At 45.6% G+C, this 25,778-nt stretch overlaps 1 protein-coding gene across 4 annotated transcripts in view; it reads left to right on the top strand.

The window, feature by feature from the left end:
• Positions 1-859: 859 nt before the first annotated feature.
• The window catches only part of ccdc50 (coiled-coil domain containing 50), a 70,039-nt gene continuing 45,120 nt past the window's right edge, over positions 860-25,778 (top strand). For 3 of the 4 annotated variants that reach the window (XM_033031700.1, XM_033031699.1, XM_033031698.1), the window contains exon 1: positions 872-963. In XM_033031700.1, the coding sequence (XP_032887591.1) occupies positions 915-963 (49 nt within the window). In that variant the 5' untranslated portion in view covers positions 872-914. Of the gene's footprint in view, positions 964-25,778 lie in introns of all 4 variants that reach the window. The other variant, XM_033031701.1, reaches the window with a different exon arrangement.

The raw sequence follows: 25,778 nt of genomic DNA, 5'->3' as shown, positions 1-25,778 counted from the left end.
CTGTCACCTCCATCACTCCTCACATTCTCCTCATGAGTTAGTGACCTCCGTCACTCCCGTTCACTCACTCCCCTCCCCCAAAGATACTAGAGGAGCGCTCCTCTATAATCATTGCCCTCCCCTATCTCTCCTCCTTGTTGCCGGGCCTGCAGGCCGCGGTTTCGAAGCCGCTGACCGGTTACGCGCCGAGCGTGCGCGTGAGTGGGGCTCGGCGGGGCCGCGCACGGAGGCGGGAGGCGGGGACGCGCACGGAGGGAGGCGGGGACGCGCACGGCGGCAGGGGGAGGGACGGGAGGCGGGGCCACGCACGACGGCAGGGGGAGGGACGGGAGGCGGGGCCACGCACGGCGGCAGGGGGGAGGGAAGGGAGGCGGGGCCACGCACGGCGGCAGGGGGGAGGGACGGGAGGCGGGGCCGCGCACGGCGGCAGGGGGAGGGACGGGAGGCGGGGCCACGGCGGTAGGGGGGAGGGACGGGAGGCGGGGCCACGCACGGCGGCAGGGGGAGGGACGGGAGGCGGGGCCACGCACGACGGCAGGGGGAGGGACGGGAGGCGGGGCCACGCACGGCGGCAGGGGGAGGGACGGGAGGCGGGGCCACGGCGGTAGGGGGGAGGGACGGGAGGCGGGGCCACGCACGGCGGCAGGGGGGAGGGACGGGAGGCGGGGCCACGCACGGCGGCAGGGGGGAGGGACGGGAGGCGGGGCCACGCACGGCGGCAGGGGGGAGGGACGGGAGGCGGGGCCACGGCGGCAGGGGGAGGGACGGAAGGCGGGGCCACGGCGGCAGGGGGAGGGACGGGAGGCGGGGCCACGCACGGCGGCAGGGGGAGGGACGGGAGGCGGGGCCACGCACGGCGGCAGGGGGGAGGAGGGAGGTAGGGCCACGCACGGGAGACGGTCGCGAGCAGCGCCATGGCGGAGTTCAGCATCGACCAGAGCAACCTCCCCGCCGTCAACGCAGGTAGGAGCCGGTCCGCCCCCACCACCTCTGTCTACCCCCTCCCTACCGCTGTCTACCCTCTTCCTACCTCTGTTTATCTCCTCCCAACATCTGTCTACCTATCTACCTCCCTCTCCCCCACCGCCTATGTCTCCTCTACCCTTCCCTTCTTTCCTCTCCCACCTCATCCCCTTCTCTTTTTTCCCTTTCCCATCCTGCTTCACTTTTCTCTTCAATCCGTACCGCTTTTCCTCTCCTCCGCTTCACCCCCCATGTTACTCCCCTTCGTTCTCTTCTCTTCAATCATCTCATCTTCTCCCCCTGTCCTCTTTACCCCCCACATCCTCTCTTCCCCCTTCCTTCCACTCTCCTCTTTTCTTACCCCTCCTCTCTTAATCCCCTCCTCTCTTAATCCCATTTTCTCTTGACCACATCATCTCTTAACCTCACCTCTTTACCCCCTCCTCTCATTACCCCTCCTCTCTTTACCCCCACCTCTTCTCCAACCCTTCCCCCCACCAATCTCCCCCCACCAATCTCTCTCCCCCCACCAATCTCTCTCCCCCCACCAATCACCCTCCCTCACCAATCACCCTCCCTCACCAATCACACTCCCTCACCAATCACCCTCCCTCACCAATCACCCTCCCTCACCAATCACCCTCCCTCACCAATCACCCTCCCTCACCAATCTCTCCCCCCCCAATCTCTCCCCCCCCCCAATCTCTCCCCCCACCCCCCAAATCTCTCCCCCCCCAAATCTCCCCCACCCCCCAAACCTCTCTCCCACCCCCCCCAAACCTCTCCCCAGCCCCCCCAAACCTCCCCCCCCAAACCTCTCCCCCACCCCCCAACCTCTCCCCCACCCCCCAACCTCTCCCCACCCCCCCAACCTCTCCACCACAACGCCCCCCCAAACCTCCCTCCCCCCCCCCCCAAATCTCTCCCCCCAAACCTCTCCCCCCCCCCCCCAAACCTCTCTCCCCCCCCCCCAAACCTCTCCCCAGCCCCCCCCCAACCTCTCCCCCCCCAAACCTCCCCCCCCAAACCTCTCCCCCACCCCCCCCAACCTCTCCACCACCCCCCCCCCCAATCTCTCCCCCACCCCCCCCCCACCTCTCCCCCACCCCCCCCAAACCTCTCCCCCACCCTCCCCCCAAACCTCTCCCAACCCCCCAAATCTCTCCCCCATCCCCCCCAAATCTCTCCCCCATCCCCCCAAATCTCCCCCCCCCCCCCAAACTCTCCCCCACCCCCCAAAATCTCCCCCACACCAAATCTCTCCCCCACCCCCCATATCTCCCCCCCTCCCAAATCTCTCCCCCACCACCCACCCAATTTCCCCAATCTCTTCCCCACCACTCACATAATCTCCCCATCCTTCATCTAACACAAACAATACTAAATATGGGTTCAAATTGGAGAGTTCTTTTTCAAATTTGGTAGAAGCTTGTGTTAGTAGAAGTGATTTAAAACACAATATGCTGGAGTAACTCAGCAAAACAGGCAGCCTCTCTAGATAGATGTAATAGATGATGTTTTGCGTCAAGACCCTTCTTTATATTCTGTGTTCAGAGCAGTGTTTCTACATAGTCCCCCCATTTCAGCGCACCATAATATTTGGGACACAGCAATGTCATGTAAATGAAAGTAGTCATGTTTAGTATTTTGTTGCATATCTTTTGCATGTAATGACTGCTTGAAGTCTGCGATTCATGGACATCACCAGTTGCTGGGTGTCTTCTCTGGTGATTCTCTGCCAAACATATATCGCAGCCATCTTTAGCTAATGCTTGTTTTGGGGACTAGTCTCCTTCAATTTTCCCTTCAGCATATAAAAGGCATGCTCACCACTCAAGAATTGACCATTTTTTAGCTTCGGAATACTCCTTTGTTGCTTTAGCAGTATGTTTGAGATCATTGTCTTGCTGTTGAATAAATCGCCGGCCAATGAGTTTTGAGGCATTTATTTGATCTTGAGTAGATAGGATGTGTCTATACACTTCAGAATTCATTATGCTACTGCCATCAGACCATAACCACCATGTTTCACAGATGAGGTGGTATGCTTTGGATCTTGGGCAGTTCCCTCTCTTCTCCAAACTTTGCTCTTGCCATCACTCTGATATGTTAATCTTCGTCTCATCTGTCCACAATACCTTATTCCAGAACTGTGGTTGCTCTTTTAAGTACTTCTTGGCAAACTGTAACCTGGCCATCCTATTTTGCAGCTTACCAGTGGTTTGCATCTTGCCTCTGTATTTCTGTTCATGAAGACTTCTGCGGACAGTGGTCATTGACAAATTCACATCTGACTCCTGAAGAGTGTTTCTGATGTCAAATAGGTGTTTGAGGATATTTTGTTATTATAGAGATATTTATTCTGTCAACAGCTGTGGAGGCCTTCCCTGGCCTGCCAGTCCCTTTGTGATTAGTAAGCTCACAAGTGCTCTCTTTCTTTTTAATGATGTTCCAAACAGTTGAATTTGGTAAGCCTAAGGTTTGGCTGATGTCTCGAACAGTTTTATTCGTGTTTCTCAGTCTCATAATGGCTTCTTTGACTTTAATTGGCACAACTTTGGTCCTCATGTTGATAAACAGCAATAAAAGTTTCCAAAGGTGATGGAAAGACTAGGTGCTGAGAACTCTCTTATACCTGAATTAAGGAGGCATTTAAACACACCTGAGCAAGTACAAACACCTGTGAAGCCATGTGTCCCAAACATTATGGTGCCTTGAAATGGGGGGACTATGTATAAACACAGCTGTAATTTCGACATAGTAAAACCAAAATGTATAATGATACCCTTTAATAAAATCTGACAATGTGTACTTTAACCACATGTGATTTTTTTTTTCTATTACAAATCTCAAATTGTGGAGTACAGAGGCAAATAAATAAATGACGGGTCTTTGTCCCAAACATTATGGAGAGCACTGTATATGACTCCCTGAACTGGGACTGACTCCTGTGCGGTCTGGCAGTATGTCCAAATGTGATGTGGGTGTTTAGGGCTGGCTTGTGCACGCCATCTGTGCCACTGACAGCCACATCAGGATGCATTCACTTCCTTGCCTCAAACGGCAACAGTTGTGATGAAGGACAGTGTCTTCCCGCGCTACCAACTGACCTTACGCAATAGCCAAAGGCAACTTATTATCAAATAGTGTCAATTTCATGCTATAATTGTTCACAAAAATTTGTTTCCAATTATGCCCACTTCTCATCCGAAGATCATTTACCATGTGACCCTACTGTTTATTTTCTGACTTGGTTCCACTATCTGCGTGTGGCTCTGGTCACCAAGCTACACGATAGATGTGTGGGAAGGAACTGCAGATACTGGTTTATACCGATGATAGACACAAAATGCTGGAGTAAGTGGTTCAAGCAACATCTGGAGAAATGGAATAGGTGACGTTTTGGGTTGGAACCCTTCTTTGGACTGATGACCTGACCTGAAACGTCACCTGTCCCTCTCTTTCAAAGATGCTGCCGGTCCCACTGAGTTATTCCAGCATTTTGTGTTATTGAGTTGGAAGAGGTGCAGCAGAAATTCACCCGGATGTTACCTGGGCTTGAGGTATAGGTCGAGGTTGGGATAGGCTGGGACTTTTGTCTTTGGGGCATAGGAGGTTGAAGATTTACTTTATCGAGAATCAGAGGACATAGGTTTAAGGTGAGGTGGGAATGATGTGAGAGGGTCATGAGTTACTGCTAAAAACCAGCCAGGGAATTCTCTGTGGTTGTGGTCAGATTTATTTGGGAAGCCCAGGGCTAACATCTCTCGCTGATGTTTCCTAATATGAATCACCAAAAATAAATTCAGCGCAATAATGTCTTGGTGAGGCTCAGCCAGCGTGATGCAAGACGACTGAGGCAAGGGAACGTGATAGACACTCCAAGCCGTATTTCCACCACCAGTAGATATATCCGGCCAATGATCTCAGAGTACAGCACCATCTTCAGAGGAATAATAGCAAGTTCTGGAAAAAAATTCAGCAGGTCGGTCAGCATCTGAGACAAACAGTTAAGGCCCTGTTCCACTTAGGCGACTTTTTCGGCAACAGCCGGCGACAGTCCCTGTCGTGGCGTGACGCCGAGAAACCGACCTCCTACGACAATGTCTACAACAGGCTGCCACCTAGTCGACATCAAGCTACGTCAACCGGCGTCCCAATTCTTTGCGACACGCGACGTCAACCCGCGACCACACGCACGACAGCCTATGACAATATAGTCGACAGCCCACGACATCCGGTCAACCTACGTCAGCCCGCGACAAGCTACGACCCTGACGGCGTCAACTGACGACCGGTGGAACGGTGCACTTTTTTTCAAATGACACAACGTGACTTCTCGTGACGCCAATACTGTCGCCGCTTGATGTAGCATGACATAGGCTGCTGCCACTTGAATTCACTGAAGTGAGCACCCGGCGACAGCCGACATCAGATGGCATCAACCTGGCGACAACCTACGACAGTGCCTACGCCAGGAGAAGTCACGCTACGTCAAGCTAACTGTTGCCGAGAAGCTTCAGTAGCAGTGACAAGAAAAAGGCCACAATACTTGAGGCAACAGCTCACGACAATACAGGCGTCATGCCGTGTCACCCCCGCGACCATGTGGCGACAGCCTATTTTCCGGCTGTTGCCGAAAAAGTCGCCTAAGTGGGATAAGCCCTTTAATGTTTCAGGTTGAAGGTACTTCATCAGAAGTATTGACGAAGGTTCTTTGACCAGAATCGTTAACATTTTCCCACTCCACTGATGCTGCCTGACCGAGAGGTTTTCCAACATTTTCTGTATTTCTTTCATAATTCCAGTATCTGCAGTGTTTTAATTTATTTCTCAAACGTGAGCAAGTTGCTGCAATGTCTCAGCGCCCTCAAGCTTGGCTCTGATGTTCCTCAACCTCAATTGTGATCGGTTCTAGCAGTGATCTTGCAGGAAAGGATTGTCTCTTGATGATGTGAGATAGGACGTTGACCAAACTTCACATTGTTACAGGCACCGGATTTACAAGTGCTTGATGTTCATATTTCTTCATCTGAACACGTGGAAGACTTCTGGTTAAATTGCACTAGTATTGTGGTTATAAATTAATTGCATTTTTGTTTATTATATATGATCTGTGCGTATTGTTTACAGGCCTGTTATGCTGCAGCAAGAAAGAGTTTAATTATTCTGTTGTTGGTACCTATGACAATTAAACACTCTTGACCCTTGATAATGTTCTTCTCTTTGTCCTCTCCAGCTGGAAAATGTAGATATTTTGAAGTAGTGTAGGGAGGAACTGCAGATGTTGGTTTACACCAAAGATAGATACAAAATGTTGGAGTAACAGTCCAACGGGTCAGGCAGCATCTCTGGAGAAAAGGAATAGGTGATGTTTCAGGTCAAGTCCCTCCTTCAGACAATCAAAGTGGCAGCGAGAGAGGGTGTTGCAGAATTCCTGTTGGAGAACCTCTTTAAAGCAGGCATATCTTGAGTCTGAAGAGGGTCTCGACCTGAAACATCACCTATTCTTTTTCTCCAGAGATGCAGCTTGATCCACTGACTTACTCCAGCATTTAGTGTCTATCATAGATATTTTTAATTTTGATCATACTTTTGCACTGTCACTGACATTACAATGGAAGTGAATGGTGGGTGGGACCTGGTTGCCCTTTGTAATGGTGGGTTCATCGCGCTTACCCCCTCCATTACACCATCGATGTTGGTAGTAGGATTACGTTGGGGTACAGTACCCATGAGTGCAGAAATACAAACAGAAAACTGTGGAAACATCCACACAAGCCATCTGTCTAATATTTTCAATTTTCATTTCAGATTTCCAACAATTGCAGTTTTTAGATTTTCATTTGTGGGTACAGCAATGGGGTAATTTAACAGGGATGAGGGGCATCAAGCACTCCACACATTGAGCAACCAACAAACTGCAGGAGGACAGGTCAGGTAGCATCTATGGAGGGATTAACAGGCGACATTTCGGGTCGGGTCCCTTCCTCATACCCTTCTCTAACCTAAAGAAGGATCTCATCCCAAAATGTCGTCTATCCATTCCCTCCACTGATGCTGCCTCACCCGTTGAGTTTCTCCAGCACTGTGTTTGTTGCTCAGGATTCCAGCATCTGCAGTCTCTTGTGTATCCACACTGATTTCCACCTTCCACCAAGCTCAGTAATGCTTTGTATTATGAAAACTGGTGTAAGAATTAAATACAGGGAATGCAGTGAATTTGAAGTCAGGAATGGAGATGCAAGAGATTGCAGATGCTGGAATCTTGAGGATAAAACTATCTGCTGAAGGAACTCAGCAGGTTAGACAGTATCGATGGAGGGAAATGCACAGACAACCTTTGGCGTTGGGATGTTTCCTCTGGATTGTAATTTTGATTATTTGTGTAATACTGAGGTAACAGTGATTTGTACAGGTCTGTCTGCACACGGGGATGTAGAGCTGGTGGTTGTAGAATATAGTGCAGGTCCTTTGCAATGTGATGATGGTACTGCATTAGTACTGTACGTATTTGCCACATAACCTTGGTGAAGCAGGTGTTGGAACAGTCTGTCACTGCATGATGTGGTAACTAATACAAGTCTGTAGTTGTGTAACACTGGCACACTGTGGAACTTTAACGGGGTGCAATGCAAAATGAAGGCTATTAAGTGGTGTGGAGGAGCAGATGCCTTTGAAATATCTGCCACAGAACCTTAGAGGCTCGGGCTGGTTAATAATGTCAAAGAGATGGATGTTTTTTTTTCCTTTATTAGTCAAGGCAGAGGATGTGAAAGGTGAATTAGTTAGACCACAGCTCGAGCATTGCGTACTGTTCCGGTCACCACATTGCAGCGAAGATGTGAATGCACAGGGAATAGTGTGCAGAGGAGATTTCTGGAACATTGCAACCACAAGAAAGAGTGGCATTGGTTTTTTTTGGAACAAAAGGTTGAGGGAAGATTTAATTCAGATGTAGAGCATTGAACAGGCACAGGAACAGAGTCTTTGATCCACAATGTCTGCCAACCATGATGCCAGATTAAACTAATTCCATCTGCTTGGATCTGGTCTATATCCATCTAATCTCAGCCTGTCCGTGCCTGTCTAAAAGCCTCTTAAACACCACTTTCATATGGTGCTTCCACCAGATACTTTTCCTGGCAACTTGTTCCAGACACACACTACTCTTTATGTAAAATAAACTTGCCAGCTTGATGCCCCCCCCCCCCCCGCACCTTTCACCTATCCATTATATCTATGCTCATCATAATTTTATATACTATCAGGTCTCCCCATAGTCTCTGATGGACAAGAGAAACCAATCCAAGTTTACCCAACCTCATTGTAGCTAATAACCTCTAATCCAGGCAGCATCTTCATAAACCTCTTTTGCACTCTCAAAAGCCTCCAAAAAAACATGTTACCTGTAATGCGGTAACCAGAACTGCACACAATATTCCCGATGTGGCTGAACACAGTTTTATAAAGTTGCAACATGACTTACTGGTTTTATACTTAATGTCCTACCCAATGAAGTTGATTAAGTATGTTGTATGTCTTCTTTACCACCCTATCCTCTAGTGTTGACACATTTAGCAACCTTAGGATTTGCACCCTAAGATCTCTTGTACATCAATGGTCTTAAGTATCCTGCTATTTACTCTGTACTTTCCCTTACATTTGACCTCCCAAATTGCAACACCTCATACCTATCAAGATTAAACCATTTCTCAGCCAAATTTTCCAATGATCTATAATCTTACTGTATCCTTTGACAACTTTCTTCACTGTCAACAACTCTGACATTTTCTGTCCCTGGTGCTGGAGGAAATGTCCCTTTACTGACCAGCGAGGAACGAATCACCTATTTCTCTGATTAATGCTGTTGGGCAGTCAAGTTAAACAAACCTCCAGATGTTCTTCCTGAATCTCCCTGCCGCAAAGCTGCTTCGAGGTTCAAGCGTGGTGAACCGGAGCTGGAATTCTGCTGATGAGAGACATTCTGAAGCTTTGCTAGATTGATCAAGACTGTTTAAGCAGAACTTCTGCTTCACATATGAAGTAATGAGTGTATGTTGTGGCAGGATTCTATTACTGAAAACTATCCATAACCCGAACCTATAGGAATGATGTTATTACCCTGAATAGAGTGGATATGCAGAGGATGTTTCCTCCAGTTGGAGAGTCTCGAACCAGAGGCCATAGACTCAGAATAAAAGGCCGTACTTTTAGAAAGGAGATAAGGATGGTGGTGGTGAATTTGTGGAATTCATTGCCACAGACTGGTGTGGAGGCCAAATCGATGTATACTTTTAAGGTAGTGATTGACAGATTCTGGATTAGTCAAAAGTTAAAGGGAGAAGGCAGGAGACACTTAACAGGTACATGGATTGGAGGGATATCAGCCACGTGGGACTGGCTTGCTTAAGCAAAACACAAAATGCTAGAGAAACTCAGTGCGCAGGTAGCATCTCTGGAGAACATGGATAGATGACGTTTTGGATCGGGACCCTTCTTTGGACTGACTGTAGTAGGGGTGAAAGCTGGAAAATGTGGGGGCAAGAAGCCTAGCAAGAGTTGGCTGGATACAGATGGTGCGGGGTGGAGGAGTTGATTGGCAGATGGATGGATAAAGGCTAGAGATGAAAAGGAGACAAAAAGTCATCAAATAAGGAGAGGAGTGAAATGTAAAGCCAGATGAAGGGGATGTAATAATAATAATAATGGATGGGATTTATATAGCGCCTTTCTAATACTCAAGGCGCTTTACATCGCATTATTCATTCACTCCTCAGTCACACTCGGTGGTGGTAAGCTACTTCTGTAGCCACAGCTGCCCTGGGGCAGACTGACGGAAGCGTGGCTGCTAATCTGCGCCTACGGCCCCTCCGACCACCACCAATCACTCACACACATTCACACACAGGCAAAGGTGGGTGAAGTGTCTTGCCCAAGGACACAACGACAGTATGCACTCCAAGCGGGATTCGAACCGGCTACCTTCCGGTTGCCAGCCGAACACTTAGCCCATTGTGCCATCTGTAGGTGAAGAGGACTGGGGAGAGTGGGCAGGAGTGGGATAGTGGGAAAAATGGGTGTGCACTGAGGTAGGGGTGGGGGTTACAGGAAAGAAGGAGGGGGGGATAGGGAGGTATTACCTAATATTGGAGAATTTAGTGCTGGTATCGTAAGCTACCCAAGTGGAATACGAGGTGCTGTTCCTTCAGTTTGCTTAAGCAGCTTGTTCGTCAAGAACATGTTGGGCGGAAGGGCTTCTTCCTGCATTGTATGATAAGACTCTTGATCATAGTTTTACCACTCCTAACCTAACCAGTCTGGTGCAATATCACCACATAGACTGCAGCAGTTAGAGAAACCTTCCAGCACATAAAGATAGTCAGTAAATGTCAACCTTCCCAGCATTGACCACATACCAAGTTGGAACCCCCTTTGTTGCTGTTTCACAGAAAGGAGCTTTCATTTTGTATAGACAAAGCAAGCGATGCCAGTAAATTTATAAAAATCCTTTTCCTCATTACCACAACTTTCCAGTGTGACACTTGATGTCAGGTTTGGCATGTTGAATAGTTCACTGCAACAAGACTACTTTCTTCAGAGGGGGAAGGGTGGACAAACTACAGGGAGACACCTTCCCCACTGGAATCACAGATCAGGGCCGAGATGGTGATTAGACGGGGCCAGGGTTAGCAATTAGAAATGGGTCCACCGATGGAGATACATGGATATGATTCGAATGCAAAGGAAACTGAAAATGTGCTGACTGCTTTCCGTGGGAGTGTTCCAGACTGTTGGCATGAAAGCAGATTACCACATAAACTGATCTCATGCAACCCAGCCATGAGAGGGCTGAAAATTTGCAAACTTTAGATTTTGTTTCAGATTCATTTCAAGATAATCAAGTAGAAAATAAGCTGACGTGAACTCTAAGCATTATCTCAAGTTATGATCACATTCTTAAGAAACATTTATCATTTTATAATTGACTATGTTCTTCCTGCAAATGTTGTGATAAATTTAAATAAAAACTCTGGACTCCACAGTTCTGTGTCTTTTTAGAAAAGCACAGATATTTCCCGCTGTCAGTCGATGGGGGAGGTCAAAACAACAGTACAAGATATTCATGGGCAATTGTCCAGTGAGGCTATATGGATAGAATTTAGAAACATGAAGCGGGTGATCACTTTGGAAGTGTATCATGGAGCCCCTGATTGTCAGTGAGAATTTGTGCAGCAGTTGTGTAGAGAAATCTGAGACTGGCTGTAAGAATAATAGTGTAGTATTAGTGCAAGATTTTAACTTCCAGAATATTGAATGGTTCAACCACAGTGCAAAGGGCTTGGACGGGATGGAATTTGCTAAGCCTGTCCGAGAAAGTTTCCTTAAAGCCCTGTCCCACTGTACGAGTTCATTCAAAGAGTTTTCCCGAGTTTGCCCTGATTCGAACTCGAAGATTTACGGTAATGGCCGCTCGTCTGTACTCGGGGCTCTCGTGGACATTTTCAACGTTGAAAAATCTTCACGAGTCTTCCTGAGCTTACTGCGTTTCCCGAGTACCTGCTGTTAGCGTTACGAGCCGCTAAGAGACGTCCCCAAGCTCCGACGTACCCCCTACGTTCATTCTATGTGCTTACCAGGAATTTGATTTTTTTTTAAACTCGGTAGAGCACTTGAATGAACTCGTACAGTGGGCCATGGCCATTAATCCATATAGAGAGGATCCCACTAGAGAGGATGCAATACTGGATGTTTAAGAAAAAACTGCAGATGCTGGAAAAATCGAAGGTCGACAGAAATGCTGGAGAAACTCAGCGGGTGAGGCAGCATCTATGGAGCGAAGGAATAGGTGACTGTAGGGTTAGTGCAAGAGCACTTTTGGAACAGTGACCATTTTTATACTAGTTTTATAAATAGTTATGGGGAAAGATAGGATTAGTTCATGTTAAGTTCCTAAATTTGGACAAGGCCAGTTTTGGAGGTTGTAGAGGTTAGCTGACACGTGGCACGAAAATAAGTTAGACAGTGAAGATAGTTATCAAGAATTACAGCAGGATCTTGATTAGCTGGGTAAGAGTGCTGGGGAATGGCAAATGGAGTTTAATGCAGATAAATGTGAGGTGTTGCTTTTCAGAAGTCAAACCAGAGCAGGACCATCAAAGTGAACGGTAGTGCCCTTCAGAGTGTTGCAGAACAGAAGGATCTAAGAGTACATAGTGGCCTGAAAGTGGCATCATAAGTTGATAGGGTGGCGAAGAAGGTTTGTCAGATAAGTATAGAAGTTGGGACGTTGTGTTTCGAGCTGTACAAGGCATTGGTGAGGCTGCACTTAGAAAGTATTGTGTTCAGTTATGGTCACCCTGCCATTTGGAAAGATGCCATCAAGCTAGAGAGAGTGCAGAGAAGATTTACGAGGATGTTGTTCGAGCGTGAGAGCCTGAGTTAAGAGAGAGGTGGGGCAGGCTAGGATATTTCCTGAAGTCCAGGATGTTTGGGGGGGAGGGGGGGGGGGAGGGGATGAGGTTTACAAAATAACGTGTGGAGCAGATAGGGTGAATGCACAGGGTTGGGGATCAAGAACTGGAGAATGCGTTTAAGGTAGAGGGGAAAGATTTATTAGGAACTTGATGGGCACCTTTTTTTCCCGCAGAGTGTGGTGGGTTTTTGGAATGAGTATTCGGAAAACGTCTTTTAAAAAATACAAATAAAAACACCAGTAAAAAAGCTCAATTAGAAATTCAAGTCTACGGTAGTGAAAGAGGTGGTCCGTAGTGCTGCCTTGGGCAGGCTTAGGGTTGTGCAGGTGGGTTCAAGAACATGATGGTTGTAGGAAAGTAGCTGTTCCTGAACCTGGTGTGTGGGAATTCAGGCTTCTGTACCTCCTGCCCAATGATAGCAACGAGAAGAGGGCACGGCCCAGATGGTGGGGATACTTAATTATAGACGCCGTCTTCTTGAGGCAGCTTTTGCTTTTGATGCTTTTGATGGTGGGGAGGGCTGTGATGGACCAGGCTGAGTCCACCACTCTCGGCAGCCTCTTGCGTTCCTGTGTATTGGGATTGCAACCAGTCAGGATACATGGATTTCTGAAAGGGAAGTCATGTTGGACAACTGTATTCATTTTTTTTAAACACTAGAGGTGATGCATTTGCACTTTCACTAGACTTGTAATAGGTCAAGCAAGATTAATATACTGGTTTAAATGAGCATGAAGGAGCATACCAGTCTGGCAATAAACCGGCAGAGCAAAGGGATTACTTTTCAGTTGAGAGGCTGTGACAGGAACCACAGAGATTGGTGCTGGGCCCCCAGCTGTTCACAGTCTATGTCAGTAATGCTAAAGGCAAGCACAATAGACCCACAGTGCTGGAGCAACTCAGTGGGTCAAGCAACATCTCTGGAGAAAAGGAATAGGTGATGTTTGAGGTTGGGACCCTTCTTCAGACTAAAACATAGAAAAGGTCAGAACAAAATAGGGCCGGCAACAGATGACCTCAGGAAGGATGGGATGGGGTCCATAATGGCCCATTGTTGGCTGGGGAAGATGCACTAACGACTGGGATATAAGGACACAAACATTGGAACTAGTTGGACGACTAGGGTAGAGGAAGAGGGGGGAGGAACAGAAATGCAGGAGCTACTTGAAATTGGAGAAATCAACATTTATACCGCTGCATTGTAAGCTGCCCAGGCAAAATATGAGGTGCTGTTCCTCCAAGTCCTAAATCTGAATTTGGTAGTGTCAAGCTGGGTGCCAGTGGAGGCTGTGAGATGGAAGCAGAGGTGCATCGGGGATAGAGACCGTTAAAGTAAATAGGAGAGAAATATAATAGAAAAACTGAGGTCAACTGAAAATACAGAAGAGCGGGTGTTGTGCAAGGGAGATAAAAGGAACAGCAGGTGCTGGTTTACAAAACAATGGACAGAATGCTGGAGTAATTCAGCAAGTCAGTCAGCATCTCTGGATAACATGGATATTTTGGGTTGGGACCCTACTTCAGACTCTGAGTGGCATTTCGGGTTAGGACTCTTCTGCAGACTGAATAGGTAAGAGAAGAGTCTGAAGAAGGGTTCTGACCTGAAATGCCATCTAACCTTGTTTTCCACCTGACCCACTAAGTTACTCCAGCAGTTTGTATCTATTTTGGGTATTGTGTAACTTGAGGGAAGATGCTGATGTTCAGAGGGACTTGGATGTCCTTGTGCATAACTTGTTGAAAGTGAATGTGAAGGTAGAATTAGGTATGTCGTCTTTTATTGAAGAAGATTTGGTTATGTGAGTGATAACATTCCAGGGAAATGTCCTCGCGCTCTGATGAAACTGCACTTGGAATTATGAATATAAATTCTGCCAATGAAGAATGTGTTAGTGACAGATGGAGTTCATTGATGGTTCACCAGAGATACAGGCGACTGCTGTAATCTTGTGCAAAGAACAAAGTGCTGGAGGAACTCAGAGGGCCAGGCAACATTTGTGGAAGGAAATTGACATTTCACGTATTCAGACCCTTCCACAGATTCTGCCTAACCCACGGAGTTCATCCAGCTGTTTGCTTTTTGCTGAGGGTTCACCAACTTGTTTTGTGGGATGCTTCTATGAGGATACATCAAGCTGCCTAGGCAGAACACTCTTTTAATTTGGAAGGAGAAATTATTTTAAAGGTATAAAATTCTTATGAAGTTAGAGCTGGGCTGACAGTTTCAGGAGTTGACTATTGGAGACAGATATTTCCAAAGGTGGTGAATGAATCTCTTTTATTCTTTGTACATGAAGGCAATGGAGACTCTGTGGCTGAGTATGTTTACGGCAGTGATTTATTTTTAATGAAAATGAATTAAGGAATATGGGCTTAATGCAGAGTAGTGCACAGAGTTCTTACTCCTATTTCCTCTGTTCCTATGGGTTATCTTTCTCCCTAGACATCCTCTATATCCCATTTTACTTGTATTCAAGAGCTGAGTTAAGGGCAATTAAGGATGGCACAGTGGTGCAGCGGTAGAGTTGCTACTTTACAGCGCCAGAGACACCGGGTTCGATCCTGACCACAGGTGCTATTTGTACGGAGTTTGTATTTTCTCCTTGTGACCTCGTGGCTTTTCTCTGGAAGCTCCGGTTTCCTCCCATGCTCCAAAGACATACAGATTTGTAGGTTAATTGTCTTCTGGAAATTGTAAAATTGTCCCTAGTGTGTAGGATAGTGCGAATATATGGGTCAATTGTTGGTCAGCATGGTCTCGGTGGGCTGAAGGGCCTATTTCCACGCTGTATCTCTAAAGTCTAAAAAGCTAACAAGTAGTATGTTTGATATCTTTCATTGAATCTCCCCAGGGAAATGTTTTGTTCAAGAGATTAGCAAGAATCCCCATTCTAGAATATCGGGGGATTTCCACCACATAATTTGTCATAGTGTTTTGTATTTACTTCTGGTTTGGCTTAGTTTGGTTGGGGCTTGAATGTGTTGGATGTTTACATTGAAAAAATTAAATTAGACAATGAGAGAGGTTGTAAATCTGGTCAAAAAGAGAATAGCATATGTGGAAGCTCGTGAGGAAGATGAAATTAATTATGGCATTGAGGAATAGAAAGAAAGCAGCAAAGAACTCAAGCAGGGAATTAGGAGGCCAAAGTGACTATGAAATGACCTTGGATTAAAGAGAATCCCAAGGTATTTTACACCTTAAAAACCAGAAAGTAACAATGGAGAGAAGATAAACGAGAGAATTTCGACTTGGAGTCAGAAAATGTAGGCTAGGTACTAAATATAGAACAAAGAACAAAACATTGCAGGAGCAGGCCTGATGGGATCTATTCAATGTTATTGAGAAGAGGAAAGAGGGGAGATTGATGAGGCTTTGACAAATTGATTGATCTTTTTGAGCAAGTGACAAAGGTGAATGATGAGGGTAGAGCAGTTTATGTTGTTTATGGAATTCAGTAAGGCATTTGACAAAGTGGTAGGCTGATCCCGAAGATTAAGAAGCATAGGATTAATGGTGACTTCGTAGATTGGACTCAGACGTGGTTTACCCATATAAGACAGGGTAGTGGTGGAAGGACTTTATTCGGGCTTGGAGGTCTGTAACGCAAGGATCTACGTGGGGACCTCTGATGTTTGTGATAAATGACTTGGGCGAAAATGTAGATATGAGGAACTGCAGATGCTGGCATCGACCGAAACGCAAAGTGCTGGAGAAACTCAGCAGTTCAGGAAGTATTTATGGAGGAGATGGATAGGCGACGTTACATGTTGGGACCCTTCTTCAGACTAGGGTGAAAATATAGATAGGTTGGTTAGTAAGATTGTGGATGACACAAACATTTGTGGAGATTGTTTTACACAGAGTAGTGTGTGCCTGAACACTCTGCCAGGGGAAATGATGGAAGCAGAGACAATGGTGATGATGAAGATGCATTTAGGTAGACTGTGTTGTACAATTCTACTCTAAAGGCATGTTATTCACAATTGAAATATTAATTATATTTAACTCGATGAGTTAAAATTACCACTGATTTTGAATAGCGCATTAGACCCATTACAATACAGAAACATGTATGTTCTGTGTGCATCAGTAGTACATTATTGCCATTGAGCATCTGGGCTTGGATGGTTGTCACAATCGCAGTCGGTTGTGGTTGTGGATATGTGTGGGTGATTTGCATTGCGGCTATTGCCATCATAAGACTAGATTGCTTACAATATACAGTCAAAGTTTTAGGTCCCGTGCCACAGATGTGTTGAGTGCTTTGTCGATCAGAACCCTTTTCATTCTATTACTGAATACCTTTCCATGGTGGGTAACACTTGCTGATAGCTTCTTGTCGATTTGGTGAAATCCCATTGATGAGCAAGTCAAGGCAGCAACCCTCTGGAAAACACCCAGCCCAGCATCTGGAGATGTGGCTAAAGTTAATGCTTGACTCATTTGCAGAAACACTGTGGCTTGGATATACTGAGTTAAATATTCTGGATGACAACTTGTAAACAGTAATACATTTTGTTTTATAAAACCACAAAATGGTTCATATTAAAGTTTGCTGCACTTGGGGTGACTTGTCTGGCTGTTTTTTTTTTTTTTAGTTTAGTTTAGAGATACAGCGCTGAAATAGGTCCTTCAGCCCACTGGGTCCGCGCGGACCAGCGATCCCCGCACATTAACACGATCCTACACACACTAGGAACAATTTTTACATTTACCAAGCCAATTAACCTACAAACCTGTACGTCTTTGGAGTGTGGTAGGAAACTGAAGATCTCGGTGAAATCCCACGCAGGTCACGGGGAGAACGTAGAAACTCCGTACAGACAGCACCCATAGTCGGGATCGACCCCAGGTCTCCGACGCTACATTCGCTGTAAGGCAGCAACTCTACCGCTGCGCCACCGTGACCGCCGTGTTGGAACAGCCCACTGTGCTTGTGAAATATCAGTTTGACAACTTTGGAATGATAAGGTTTCTTCTTCTTGCGTATGGCGTGCACAGCCTAAAGTTGAAGGACAACTTGTTCTATTTGATCTTATTTGATGGTGCACGCCAGGCTGATTGCATTCGTCGAAACAGGGCGGACCACGTGAAGGTTGCAATCTCCCACCCCGCTGAAGGTGTATTGTGTTGTCACTCTTGAATAGCCTAGCTCTAATTTTGAGATGTTTAGTTTCGGTATTACCCAATTGATAATTGTAATATTTAGTTCTTTGCATTGTCTCCACTCTGTGTTCCAAGGAATAAACTAGCCTGCCCAACAAGGATCCTTAATATTTATCTGTACATCTCGATGTGTTCCAAGTTCCAGCTATTGGTGCCTGTTGGATGCCCTTTGTGGAATTAACTGTGATTAAATTGCAATAAGACAAAAGTCAAGCTGGTACTAGGGTTTGGTGGGTCAGGGTAACTTTGCTTTGAATTGTAGTCACTTGTTCATTCATAAAAGTGAACAATCTTTCACACAAAACGAGACACAGGAACAGGAGAGTCTCCTTGCCCATCAAGTTTGCTTCACCATCCCATGTGAACAAGGATGATCTAATCGTGGCCTCCACTTTCCCATTGTTTCCCCTTATCCTTAACCCCTCTGAAGTTCAAAACTCTCAATTTCTGCCTTAAATAAATTCAATCAATCTATCTCCAGGAAGAGAAGATTGCAGAGAAGACTTGCGAGGATGTTGCCAGGACACGAGGGAGAGATTGGGTAGCCTACGGCTTAATTCATTGGAGCACATTGGTTGGCGTGTAAGTGGTGATCTTGTAGAGGTATATAAAATCAAGAGAGGAATTGAAATGGTGAATGCACAGTCTTTTACCCAGGGTGGGCGAATTATGAACCAGAAGACATAGGTTTGAGGTGAGGGGGGAAAGATTTAATAGGAACCTGAGGGGCAACACTTTCACACAGAAGGTGGTGAGTATATGGAACAAGCTGCTAGAGGAGCTAATTGAGGCAAGTACACTAACAACATTTACAAGACACTTGGACAGACAGACAGACAGACAGACAGACAGACAGACAGACAGATAGACAGATAGACAGATAGACAGATAGACAGATAGATAGATAAGATTTAGAAGAAGATGAGCTAAATGCAGGCAAAGAGGACTAACTTAGATGGGACATCTTGGACAGCATGCACAAGTTTGGCTGTTGGTCCTGTTTCTGTGCTGTAAGACTCCATAGCAAGGGCTTAGCCACAGCAGTGCGAAAACTAATTGCTTAATCTGATTAGTTGTTTGCAGATGAACTCTTGAGCAGGTTGCCGGGCATAATCCCTTTGTTTCCTTGAACATCAGTATAAGCTAATTTTCATCCATTTCAGCAGAAGTCCTTGGTCTCAGTTTGGTGGATGCTTCAGTAATCCGTCACCTCAGATGTCCATTGAATTGGGAAGTCTGGGCAATGTGAAGACCTGGCTTGGGGCACAAGTCCACAGCTTCAGGTGCGGGCTATCACTGAGACATGTGGAGATGCAACTGACTGAATGGAATGTTTTACTGCTGAAGATGCTGGAAAAACTCTGCAATGAGATTGGAGTGTGGTCCTTTCCTCAGTTTCAGAAACAAATTGGGGGGCTGTTGTACAGGTTGGCTCGATTACCCTGGAGACACAAGAGACTGCAGATACTGGAATCTTGAGCACAAAGTAAACTGCTGGAGGAACTCAGTGAGCCAGGCAACTGTGGAGAAGAGGTATAGTTGAAGTTTTGGGTTGATCAAATGGGTTAGCCTGGCCTGCTGAGGTCCAGCAGTTTATCTTTAGCTCCAGACGGCAGCATCTTTGTGTCCGTCTGCTCTAAATAGGAACTAATTTCTTAGTCAATGTTCATTCTCCTCTCTGACCCTGAATATTTTTCTTGAGCCTCTTATCTTATTTTCTGTTACATTTGGCAAATGGCTCAGCTTCAATCCTTCTCTTAATATTTTTGAGTAATTGAAGTAACACTTCTTTCACATTCTTTCCCCCAAACATTTCTAAAGGTAATTTTGAAACTGTGAAGTGACCACCCACCACTCTGATCTGACTTTCCCAGTTGGGATGAGATGCCTTTCCAACACCTTCAAGTCACCCTTCTGTGGAGGCACAAGAGACTGGAATCTTAAGCAAAACGCAAAGTGCTGAAGAAACTCAATAGGTCAGTCAGCATCTGCGAAGGGAATGAACAGACAACGTTATGGATCTGAAGTCTGAAGAAGGGTCCCGATCCAAAACATTATTTGTCTGTTCTCCTGACCCGCTGAAGTGCTCCAGGACTTTATGTTGATATTCCAAACGCCAACTAAACTTCAAACTACGGACTGTTGTGGTTGCTCTTCGGACTTAGTTTTTTTTTTGTCTTGCGCTAATATTGGATTTTTATTTATTTAACTTTTTATTTGTTTTATTATCTATTGAGGACAGCGTTTGCAGACGTGTTATGCTGCTGAAAGTAAGAATTTCATTGTTCTGTTTTCGTACATATGACAATTAAACACTCTTGACTCTTTTGCTAATTTCCACCGTGGCAGGTTGAATATACATTGCCATGGTCACTTTCAGCATTACTAGATGGTGCAGCCCCACCCCTTCAATCCCAACCGCCCACTTACCAACATAGAGACGTTACAGAATTGTGTTATACAGCTGGAAATCATTCAGCCAGTGACTATGCAAGCGTTTTGAAAATGTTCCAATTCATTTCTTTCTTATTCCTCAGAGCCTGCAATGAGCTTTACTTTTTCCAGTGCTTCAGTAATTTATTTGTGAAAGCTATTATTCTGATTCTAAAACACTTCTGGGCAATATGGGAAAATATTCTAGATTACCACAGGTGTGTGTGTGTGTGTGTCTGTCTGTGTGTGTGTGTGTGTGTGTGTGTGTGTCTGTCTGTCTGTCTGTCTGTGTGTGTGTGTCTGTCTGTCTGTGTGTGTGTGTGTGTGTCTGTCTGTGTGTATGTCTGTCTGTGTGTATGTCTGTCTGTGTGTCTGTCTGTCTGTGTCTCTGTCTGTCGGTGTCTCTGTCTGTCTGTGTCTCTGTCTGTCTGTGTCTCTGTCTGTCTGTGTCTCTGTCTGTCTGTGTCTCTGTCTGTCTGTGTCTCTGTCTGTCTGTGTCTCTGTCTGTCTGTGTCTCTGTCTGTCTGTGTCTCTGTCTGTCTCTGTCTATCTGTGTCTCTGTCTGTCTGTCTGTCTGTCTCTCTGTCTCTCTGTCTGTCTGTCTGTCTGTCTGTCTGTCTGTCTGTCTGTCTGTCTGTCTGTCTGTCTCGCTGTCTGTCTCTCTGTCTGTCTGTCTGTCTGTCTGTCTCGCTGTCTGTCTGTCTCGCTGTCTGCCTGTCTCTCTGCCTGTCTCTCACTCTCCCACTGTCCACTCTGATTTATTGTCCTGTCACCTCACTTCTGTGTCCTCTGGCTGTGACCTTACCACCCTGGATGTGGAATGTCTTCATGATGTTATCATTAAAAAGAACCCCCCCCAAAAAATATTTATCCACTGCTGCCACAGTTAAACTACTCTGCTGTCAAGGTCTGATTTTCTAATTCACAATAGGGGGGTTGCACGAAAGTCACTGGGTCATAGGGCTTGACGCACGGAGCCGCTAAATCCAACTGGAAGACATCCGTCACTTCCGGTATATGTTATTAATGCTAGAAACGCGTACTTTCCTACCTGTTAAAAACCGCCAAAATGGTGAATTTCTGCGCTGAAAAAAATTGTGGGAGTTGGGGTAAGTGTGAGAGACCTGTACCCAACTTCAGAATTCCAAACGTGAAGCGAAATGAAGGTATAAAGAAGCGAGAACTGAAGGGACAACAGCAGCTAAAGTGCCTGGTAAACATTGAAAATATTGGGAATTATCGCGTTTGCTCACTGCATTTCATCAAGTAAGGCATTATTTGTGTTTTTTCTTGATTCCTTTGGTATCTAAAATTTCTCAGAAGTGATAAATCTGGCTGTAAATTTTTCTTCAGATGCGTTTTCATTTTGCATGTAAAAACCCACGAGAACCATGGGCGATTTAAAAAGATTACAGCCAGATTTATCACTTCTGAAACTTTTTAGATGCCAAAGGAATCAAGAAAAAACACAAATACTGCCTTACTGTTGATGAAATGCAGTGAGCAAATGGCCAATGTTCGCCAAGCACTCTGGCTGTTGTTGCCCCTTCTGCTCTCGCTTCTATCTACCATAATTTCTCCTCACTTTTGGAATTCTGAAGTATGCTAAATGTCTCACACGCTTATCCCGATTTCCATAATTATTTACAGCGCAAAAATAGACAACTTCAGCGGGTTTTAGCAATGGTAAGTGCCTACCTGCAGTTCATCGTGTGTAATCCATTTGGAGTAGCCTAGCAACCGTACGGGTCATGGGTCGTGACCCGACTGCCGTGAAACCTCCCTATAGTCCATTTCGGTGTAATACAACATTCAAAGACTTTGAGACGCAGTTGATTATTCCTCTTTGATTGCAATTAAAATAGAGTTGCAAACTTACATTAATTCTAACAAATTGTTAACTCAAAAACCTCCTGTCACAAGGTCTGCTTTAGCCACCTATCTTCCTTTCACCAAGTTGACGACTCAGCTTTTCAGTGTTCTGGAGGCTGTGTTGGAGTAATGCAACAGTACCCGCCCCACTGCAGCCGTGTTCAACACATGTTTCTGTTGGAGTGACCCAGTGAATAAATGTAAACTGCTGCAGGAATACAAGGCAATAGGGAGAGGGGAGTGGGGCTGACGGGATTGCTCTGTGGTTTGAACCTGATGGGCTGTTACAGGGTTGGTCCATTTGAGCTCCTGTGAGCTCCTTTGGGCAGAAGGAATTTGCGTTCAATGCAGAAATAGCATTTTTTTAAAGAAAGTGCTGTGAAAATCTTGATTAAAAATAGTATTTCCTGGAAATGTTATATTTCTCAGTTGATAGTGTGATAACAAGAGTGTGAGTTTGCACCGGTAATCTGATAACAAATTGACAGAATGCTGGAAACGATCAGCCGGTAGATAGTTTTTCTGGAAAGCGAAGGTATTTCACTTGGACCTCTTGTCAAAACTGGGGATATTTACTAAATCACATGACTTTTAAGATGCACAGTTAGTGGTGAGGTCAGTACAGAATATATCAGTGGAGCTCAGCGGGTCAAGCAGATTCTACCTTGCACACAGAACAACAGCACATGGAACTGTACATCACAGGAACAAGCCCTTCAGCACATAATGATTGCACTGAACATGATGCCAAGTTAAACTAATCTTCTCTGCCAGCATGTGATCCATATCCCACCATTTCCAGCATATCCATGTGCATGTCTTAAAGCCTTTTAAACACCACTATCTTATCTGCTTCTTCCCCGCTCCAGGTCACACGTTGCAGGGACGCACAACTGTGTGTGTAATAAAAAATCTTTCCCCACATATCACATTAAAACTTTACTCCTCTTAAGTTGTGCTTAAATGTATTTGAGATTTCCACCCTGGGAAAGAGAGGTTCTGACTATCCTTTCTAAACCTCAAAAATGTATAAACGTGGCAGACAGAATTGAAGTGACAAGTATGCAGTGGTTCATTTGGGTAAATCAGACTTGGACTGGGCTTGTGCAGTGAAGGGTACGGTCATGGAGAGTGTTTTTTGAATAACGAGCCTCGGGGTGCAGGTACAATGAAAGGTTTGCTGGAAGTCGTGACACGGATAGGCAGGGTGGTAAAGAAAGAAAATTGAACCAGTTCCGCCTAAACTTGGTCAGCACAGATGAGTTGGGCTGAAGGGCTTGTTTCCATGCTGTTTGACTTTGACTCTATGAAGACAATCTCAAAGGCTGAAGGATATAAATAAGATATATCAAAGTTCAAGGCAAAAGGGGGTGGGACTGGGACGGGAACAAAACATGGGTCCAGAGATGTTCCAGTTAGAATCAGCTGCAAATCTACTCGAGTCAAGAGTCATATGTCCCGAAACAGAACAATGAAAATCTTACTCACCATGTTTACTAAATTTTCATCTAATCTTTAGTGTACGATTAACAGAATCAACTTCAGATATCATTGAATTTATGTGTTCAGTCTAGGCTGTACTCTTATTACATCAGAAAATTGTTTAGTTTTAGTTTAGTTCAGAGATACAGCATGAAAACGAGCCCTTCGGCCCACCGAGTCCGCGGCAACCAGCGATCCCGCACACTAACACTATCCTACACACTAGGGACAATTTACAATTTTACCAAGCCAATTAACTTACAAACCTGTTTGTGTTTGGAATGTGGGAGGAAACCGGAGCTCTCGGAGAAAACCCACGCGGTCACGGGGAAAACGTACAAACTCCATGCAGATAGCACCCGTAGTAAGGATCGAACCCAGGTCTCTGGCGCTGTAAGGCAGCAACTCTACAGCTGCGTTACTGTGCCGCCCCATTGTTGTGTTGTTCTTCAAAGTCATGTTGAGTCATTGGACTAGTGTTGGCAATAGAAGGGACTGGAGATTGAGCCCAAGCTGGCGCAAGTTCAGAGTCCTGTTTGCAGACTGATTGGAGATATTCCATGCAGCAGTCAGCCAATTAAAGCATAGGGAAGGGAACGTTGTGAGCAGTACGTGCAGTATATTATGTTGAAACTAATACAGTTAAATCACTGCTTCACTGGGTAACTGTGTTTGTGGCGACGGTGTGGGAATGGAGGTGATTTAAAAAACTATGTTGCATCATCTGCACTTCCACAGAACAATTCTGGATCAGGGAAGATGTTGGCATTGATGAATGGGTGTTCTAGATGTCATGGTCCTTTGGGAATGCTGAAGGGGGAAGAGTAAACAGTGTTTAATTGTCATATATACTGATCACAGTACAATACTGCAGATTACCAGGCCCATAGATGCAACAATACACAGATAATATATAACATTGAAAAATATAATAAATTAATATTATGGTAACCATAATAGTGCAAAAACCATGATTCATAATGCAACCAAAGGCACAGTCTGGTGTCCTCCCACATCCCAAGATGTGCACGTTAATTTGCCTCTGTAAAATGGCCCCAAGCATGCAGGGGGTGGTTGAGAGAGTGCGATAACTCAGGACTAGTGTGAGCAGGGGATCGATGGTCGGCGTGGCCCCAGTGGGCCAAAGTGCTTGTTTCCATGCTGTATCTCTGAATCTAAATCTAAGTCCACCGAATATCATCGTTGCTGAGGTTAGTGTCGTGCAGTGTTCAAGAGGCTGAGATACAGTGCGTGGATGTGCGGGGCTGCCTAGTAATTGGTAACATGATTTTCCCGACGAAGATGACACGGAGAAATGGTTCTGATACGTTCATGTGCATGTGCTTCAGGTGTAGTTGGGGCCTTGTGATCTTCAGGTGTAACTGGGACCTTGTGAGCCTCAGGTGTAGTGTGCACCTTGTGAGCCTCAGATGTAGCATGGGTTGCAGCTCAGAACATGAGATCTCGCAGCAGCAGTTACTGCAGGAGGTGAGAGTCAATGGTGAAATTGTTGGATGTAAAATCACTTCAGAAAGGTCAGTGTGGGGTTTCTAATTAGTGCTGTTGTGGGAAGATGTAGAAATTGATGTGTGTTCAGCAGGGCAACCATACAATCAGTCAGCACCGACAGGAAATCTGTGGGTGTGATGTTTTTTTTGAAAGGCTGATGAATGGCTATGACAGAGTCCCTTCCCTCGCCTGTTCCCTCTTCCCCTTCCTCCCCATCCAGGTATTTCCAGGATCGCATCCAAGTACCAATCTATGTGTGCATTTACAACAGGAGATCCCAAATGTGTGAAATCTCTTCCTTACTGTTTGCTAAGGATGGGCTGAACAAGTGTTTTTAGAATGAAGTGGGTAAACCTTTTCAACATAATAAAGTCACAGGCTGTTGCACTTCGGAGTATCATTTATTCTATTCTATTCTATTCTATTCTATAATACAGGTGTAAATCAGGTCTAAATAGCCATCAGGCTATTAAACTCCTCAAACAAAACTCTGAACATTAATAGCCCATTATCTGTTTATTTGCACTTTATCTGTTTTATTTATTCATGTGTGTATATATTGGTACATGGACACACTGATCTGTTCTGTATTCATGCCTACTATATTCTGTTGTGCTAAAGCAAAGCAAGAATTTCATTGTCCTATCTGGGACACATGACAATAAACTCTATTGAATCTTGAATCGCTTGAATCTTGCTTGCAGCAGCAGTGGAGGCCCAGGCTTACAGCCAGCGCAGAGAAGAAGCTCTAACGCCACTGCTCTGGCCCGATGTCCCGTCAGTCCAGGGCTGTCGGTTAACCCTGCGGGACAGGCAGAGTTGAACTGGAGTTAGCGCTTCTTCTCCGCGCTGGCTGTAAGCTTGGGTCGCCA

The sequence above is a fragment of the Amblyraja radiata genome, chromosome 13, assembly GCF_010909765.2.
Source record: "Amblyraja radiata isolate CabotCenter1 chromosome 13, sAmbRad1.1.pri, whole genome shotgun sequence".
Classification (NCBI taxonomy): domain Eukaryota; kingdom Metazoa; phylum Chordata; class Chondrichthyes; order Rajiformes; family Rajidae; genus Amblyraja; species Amblyraja radiata.
This window is presented reverse-complemented; position numbering and strand designations above follow the sequence as displayed.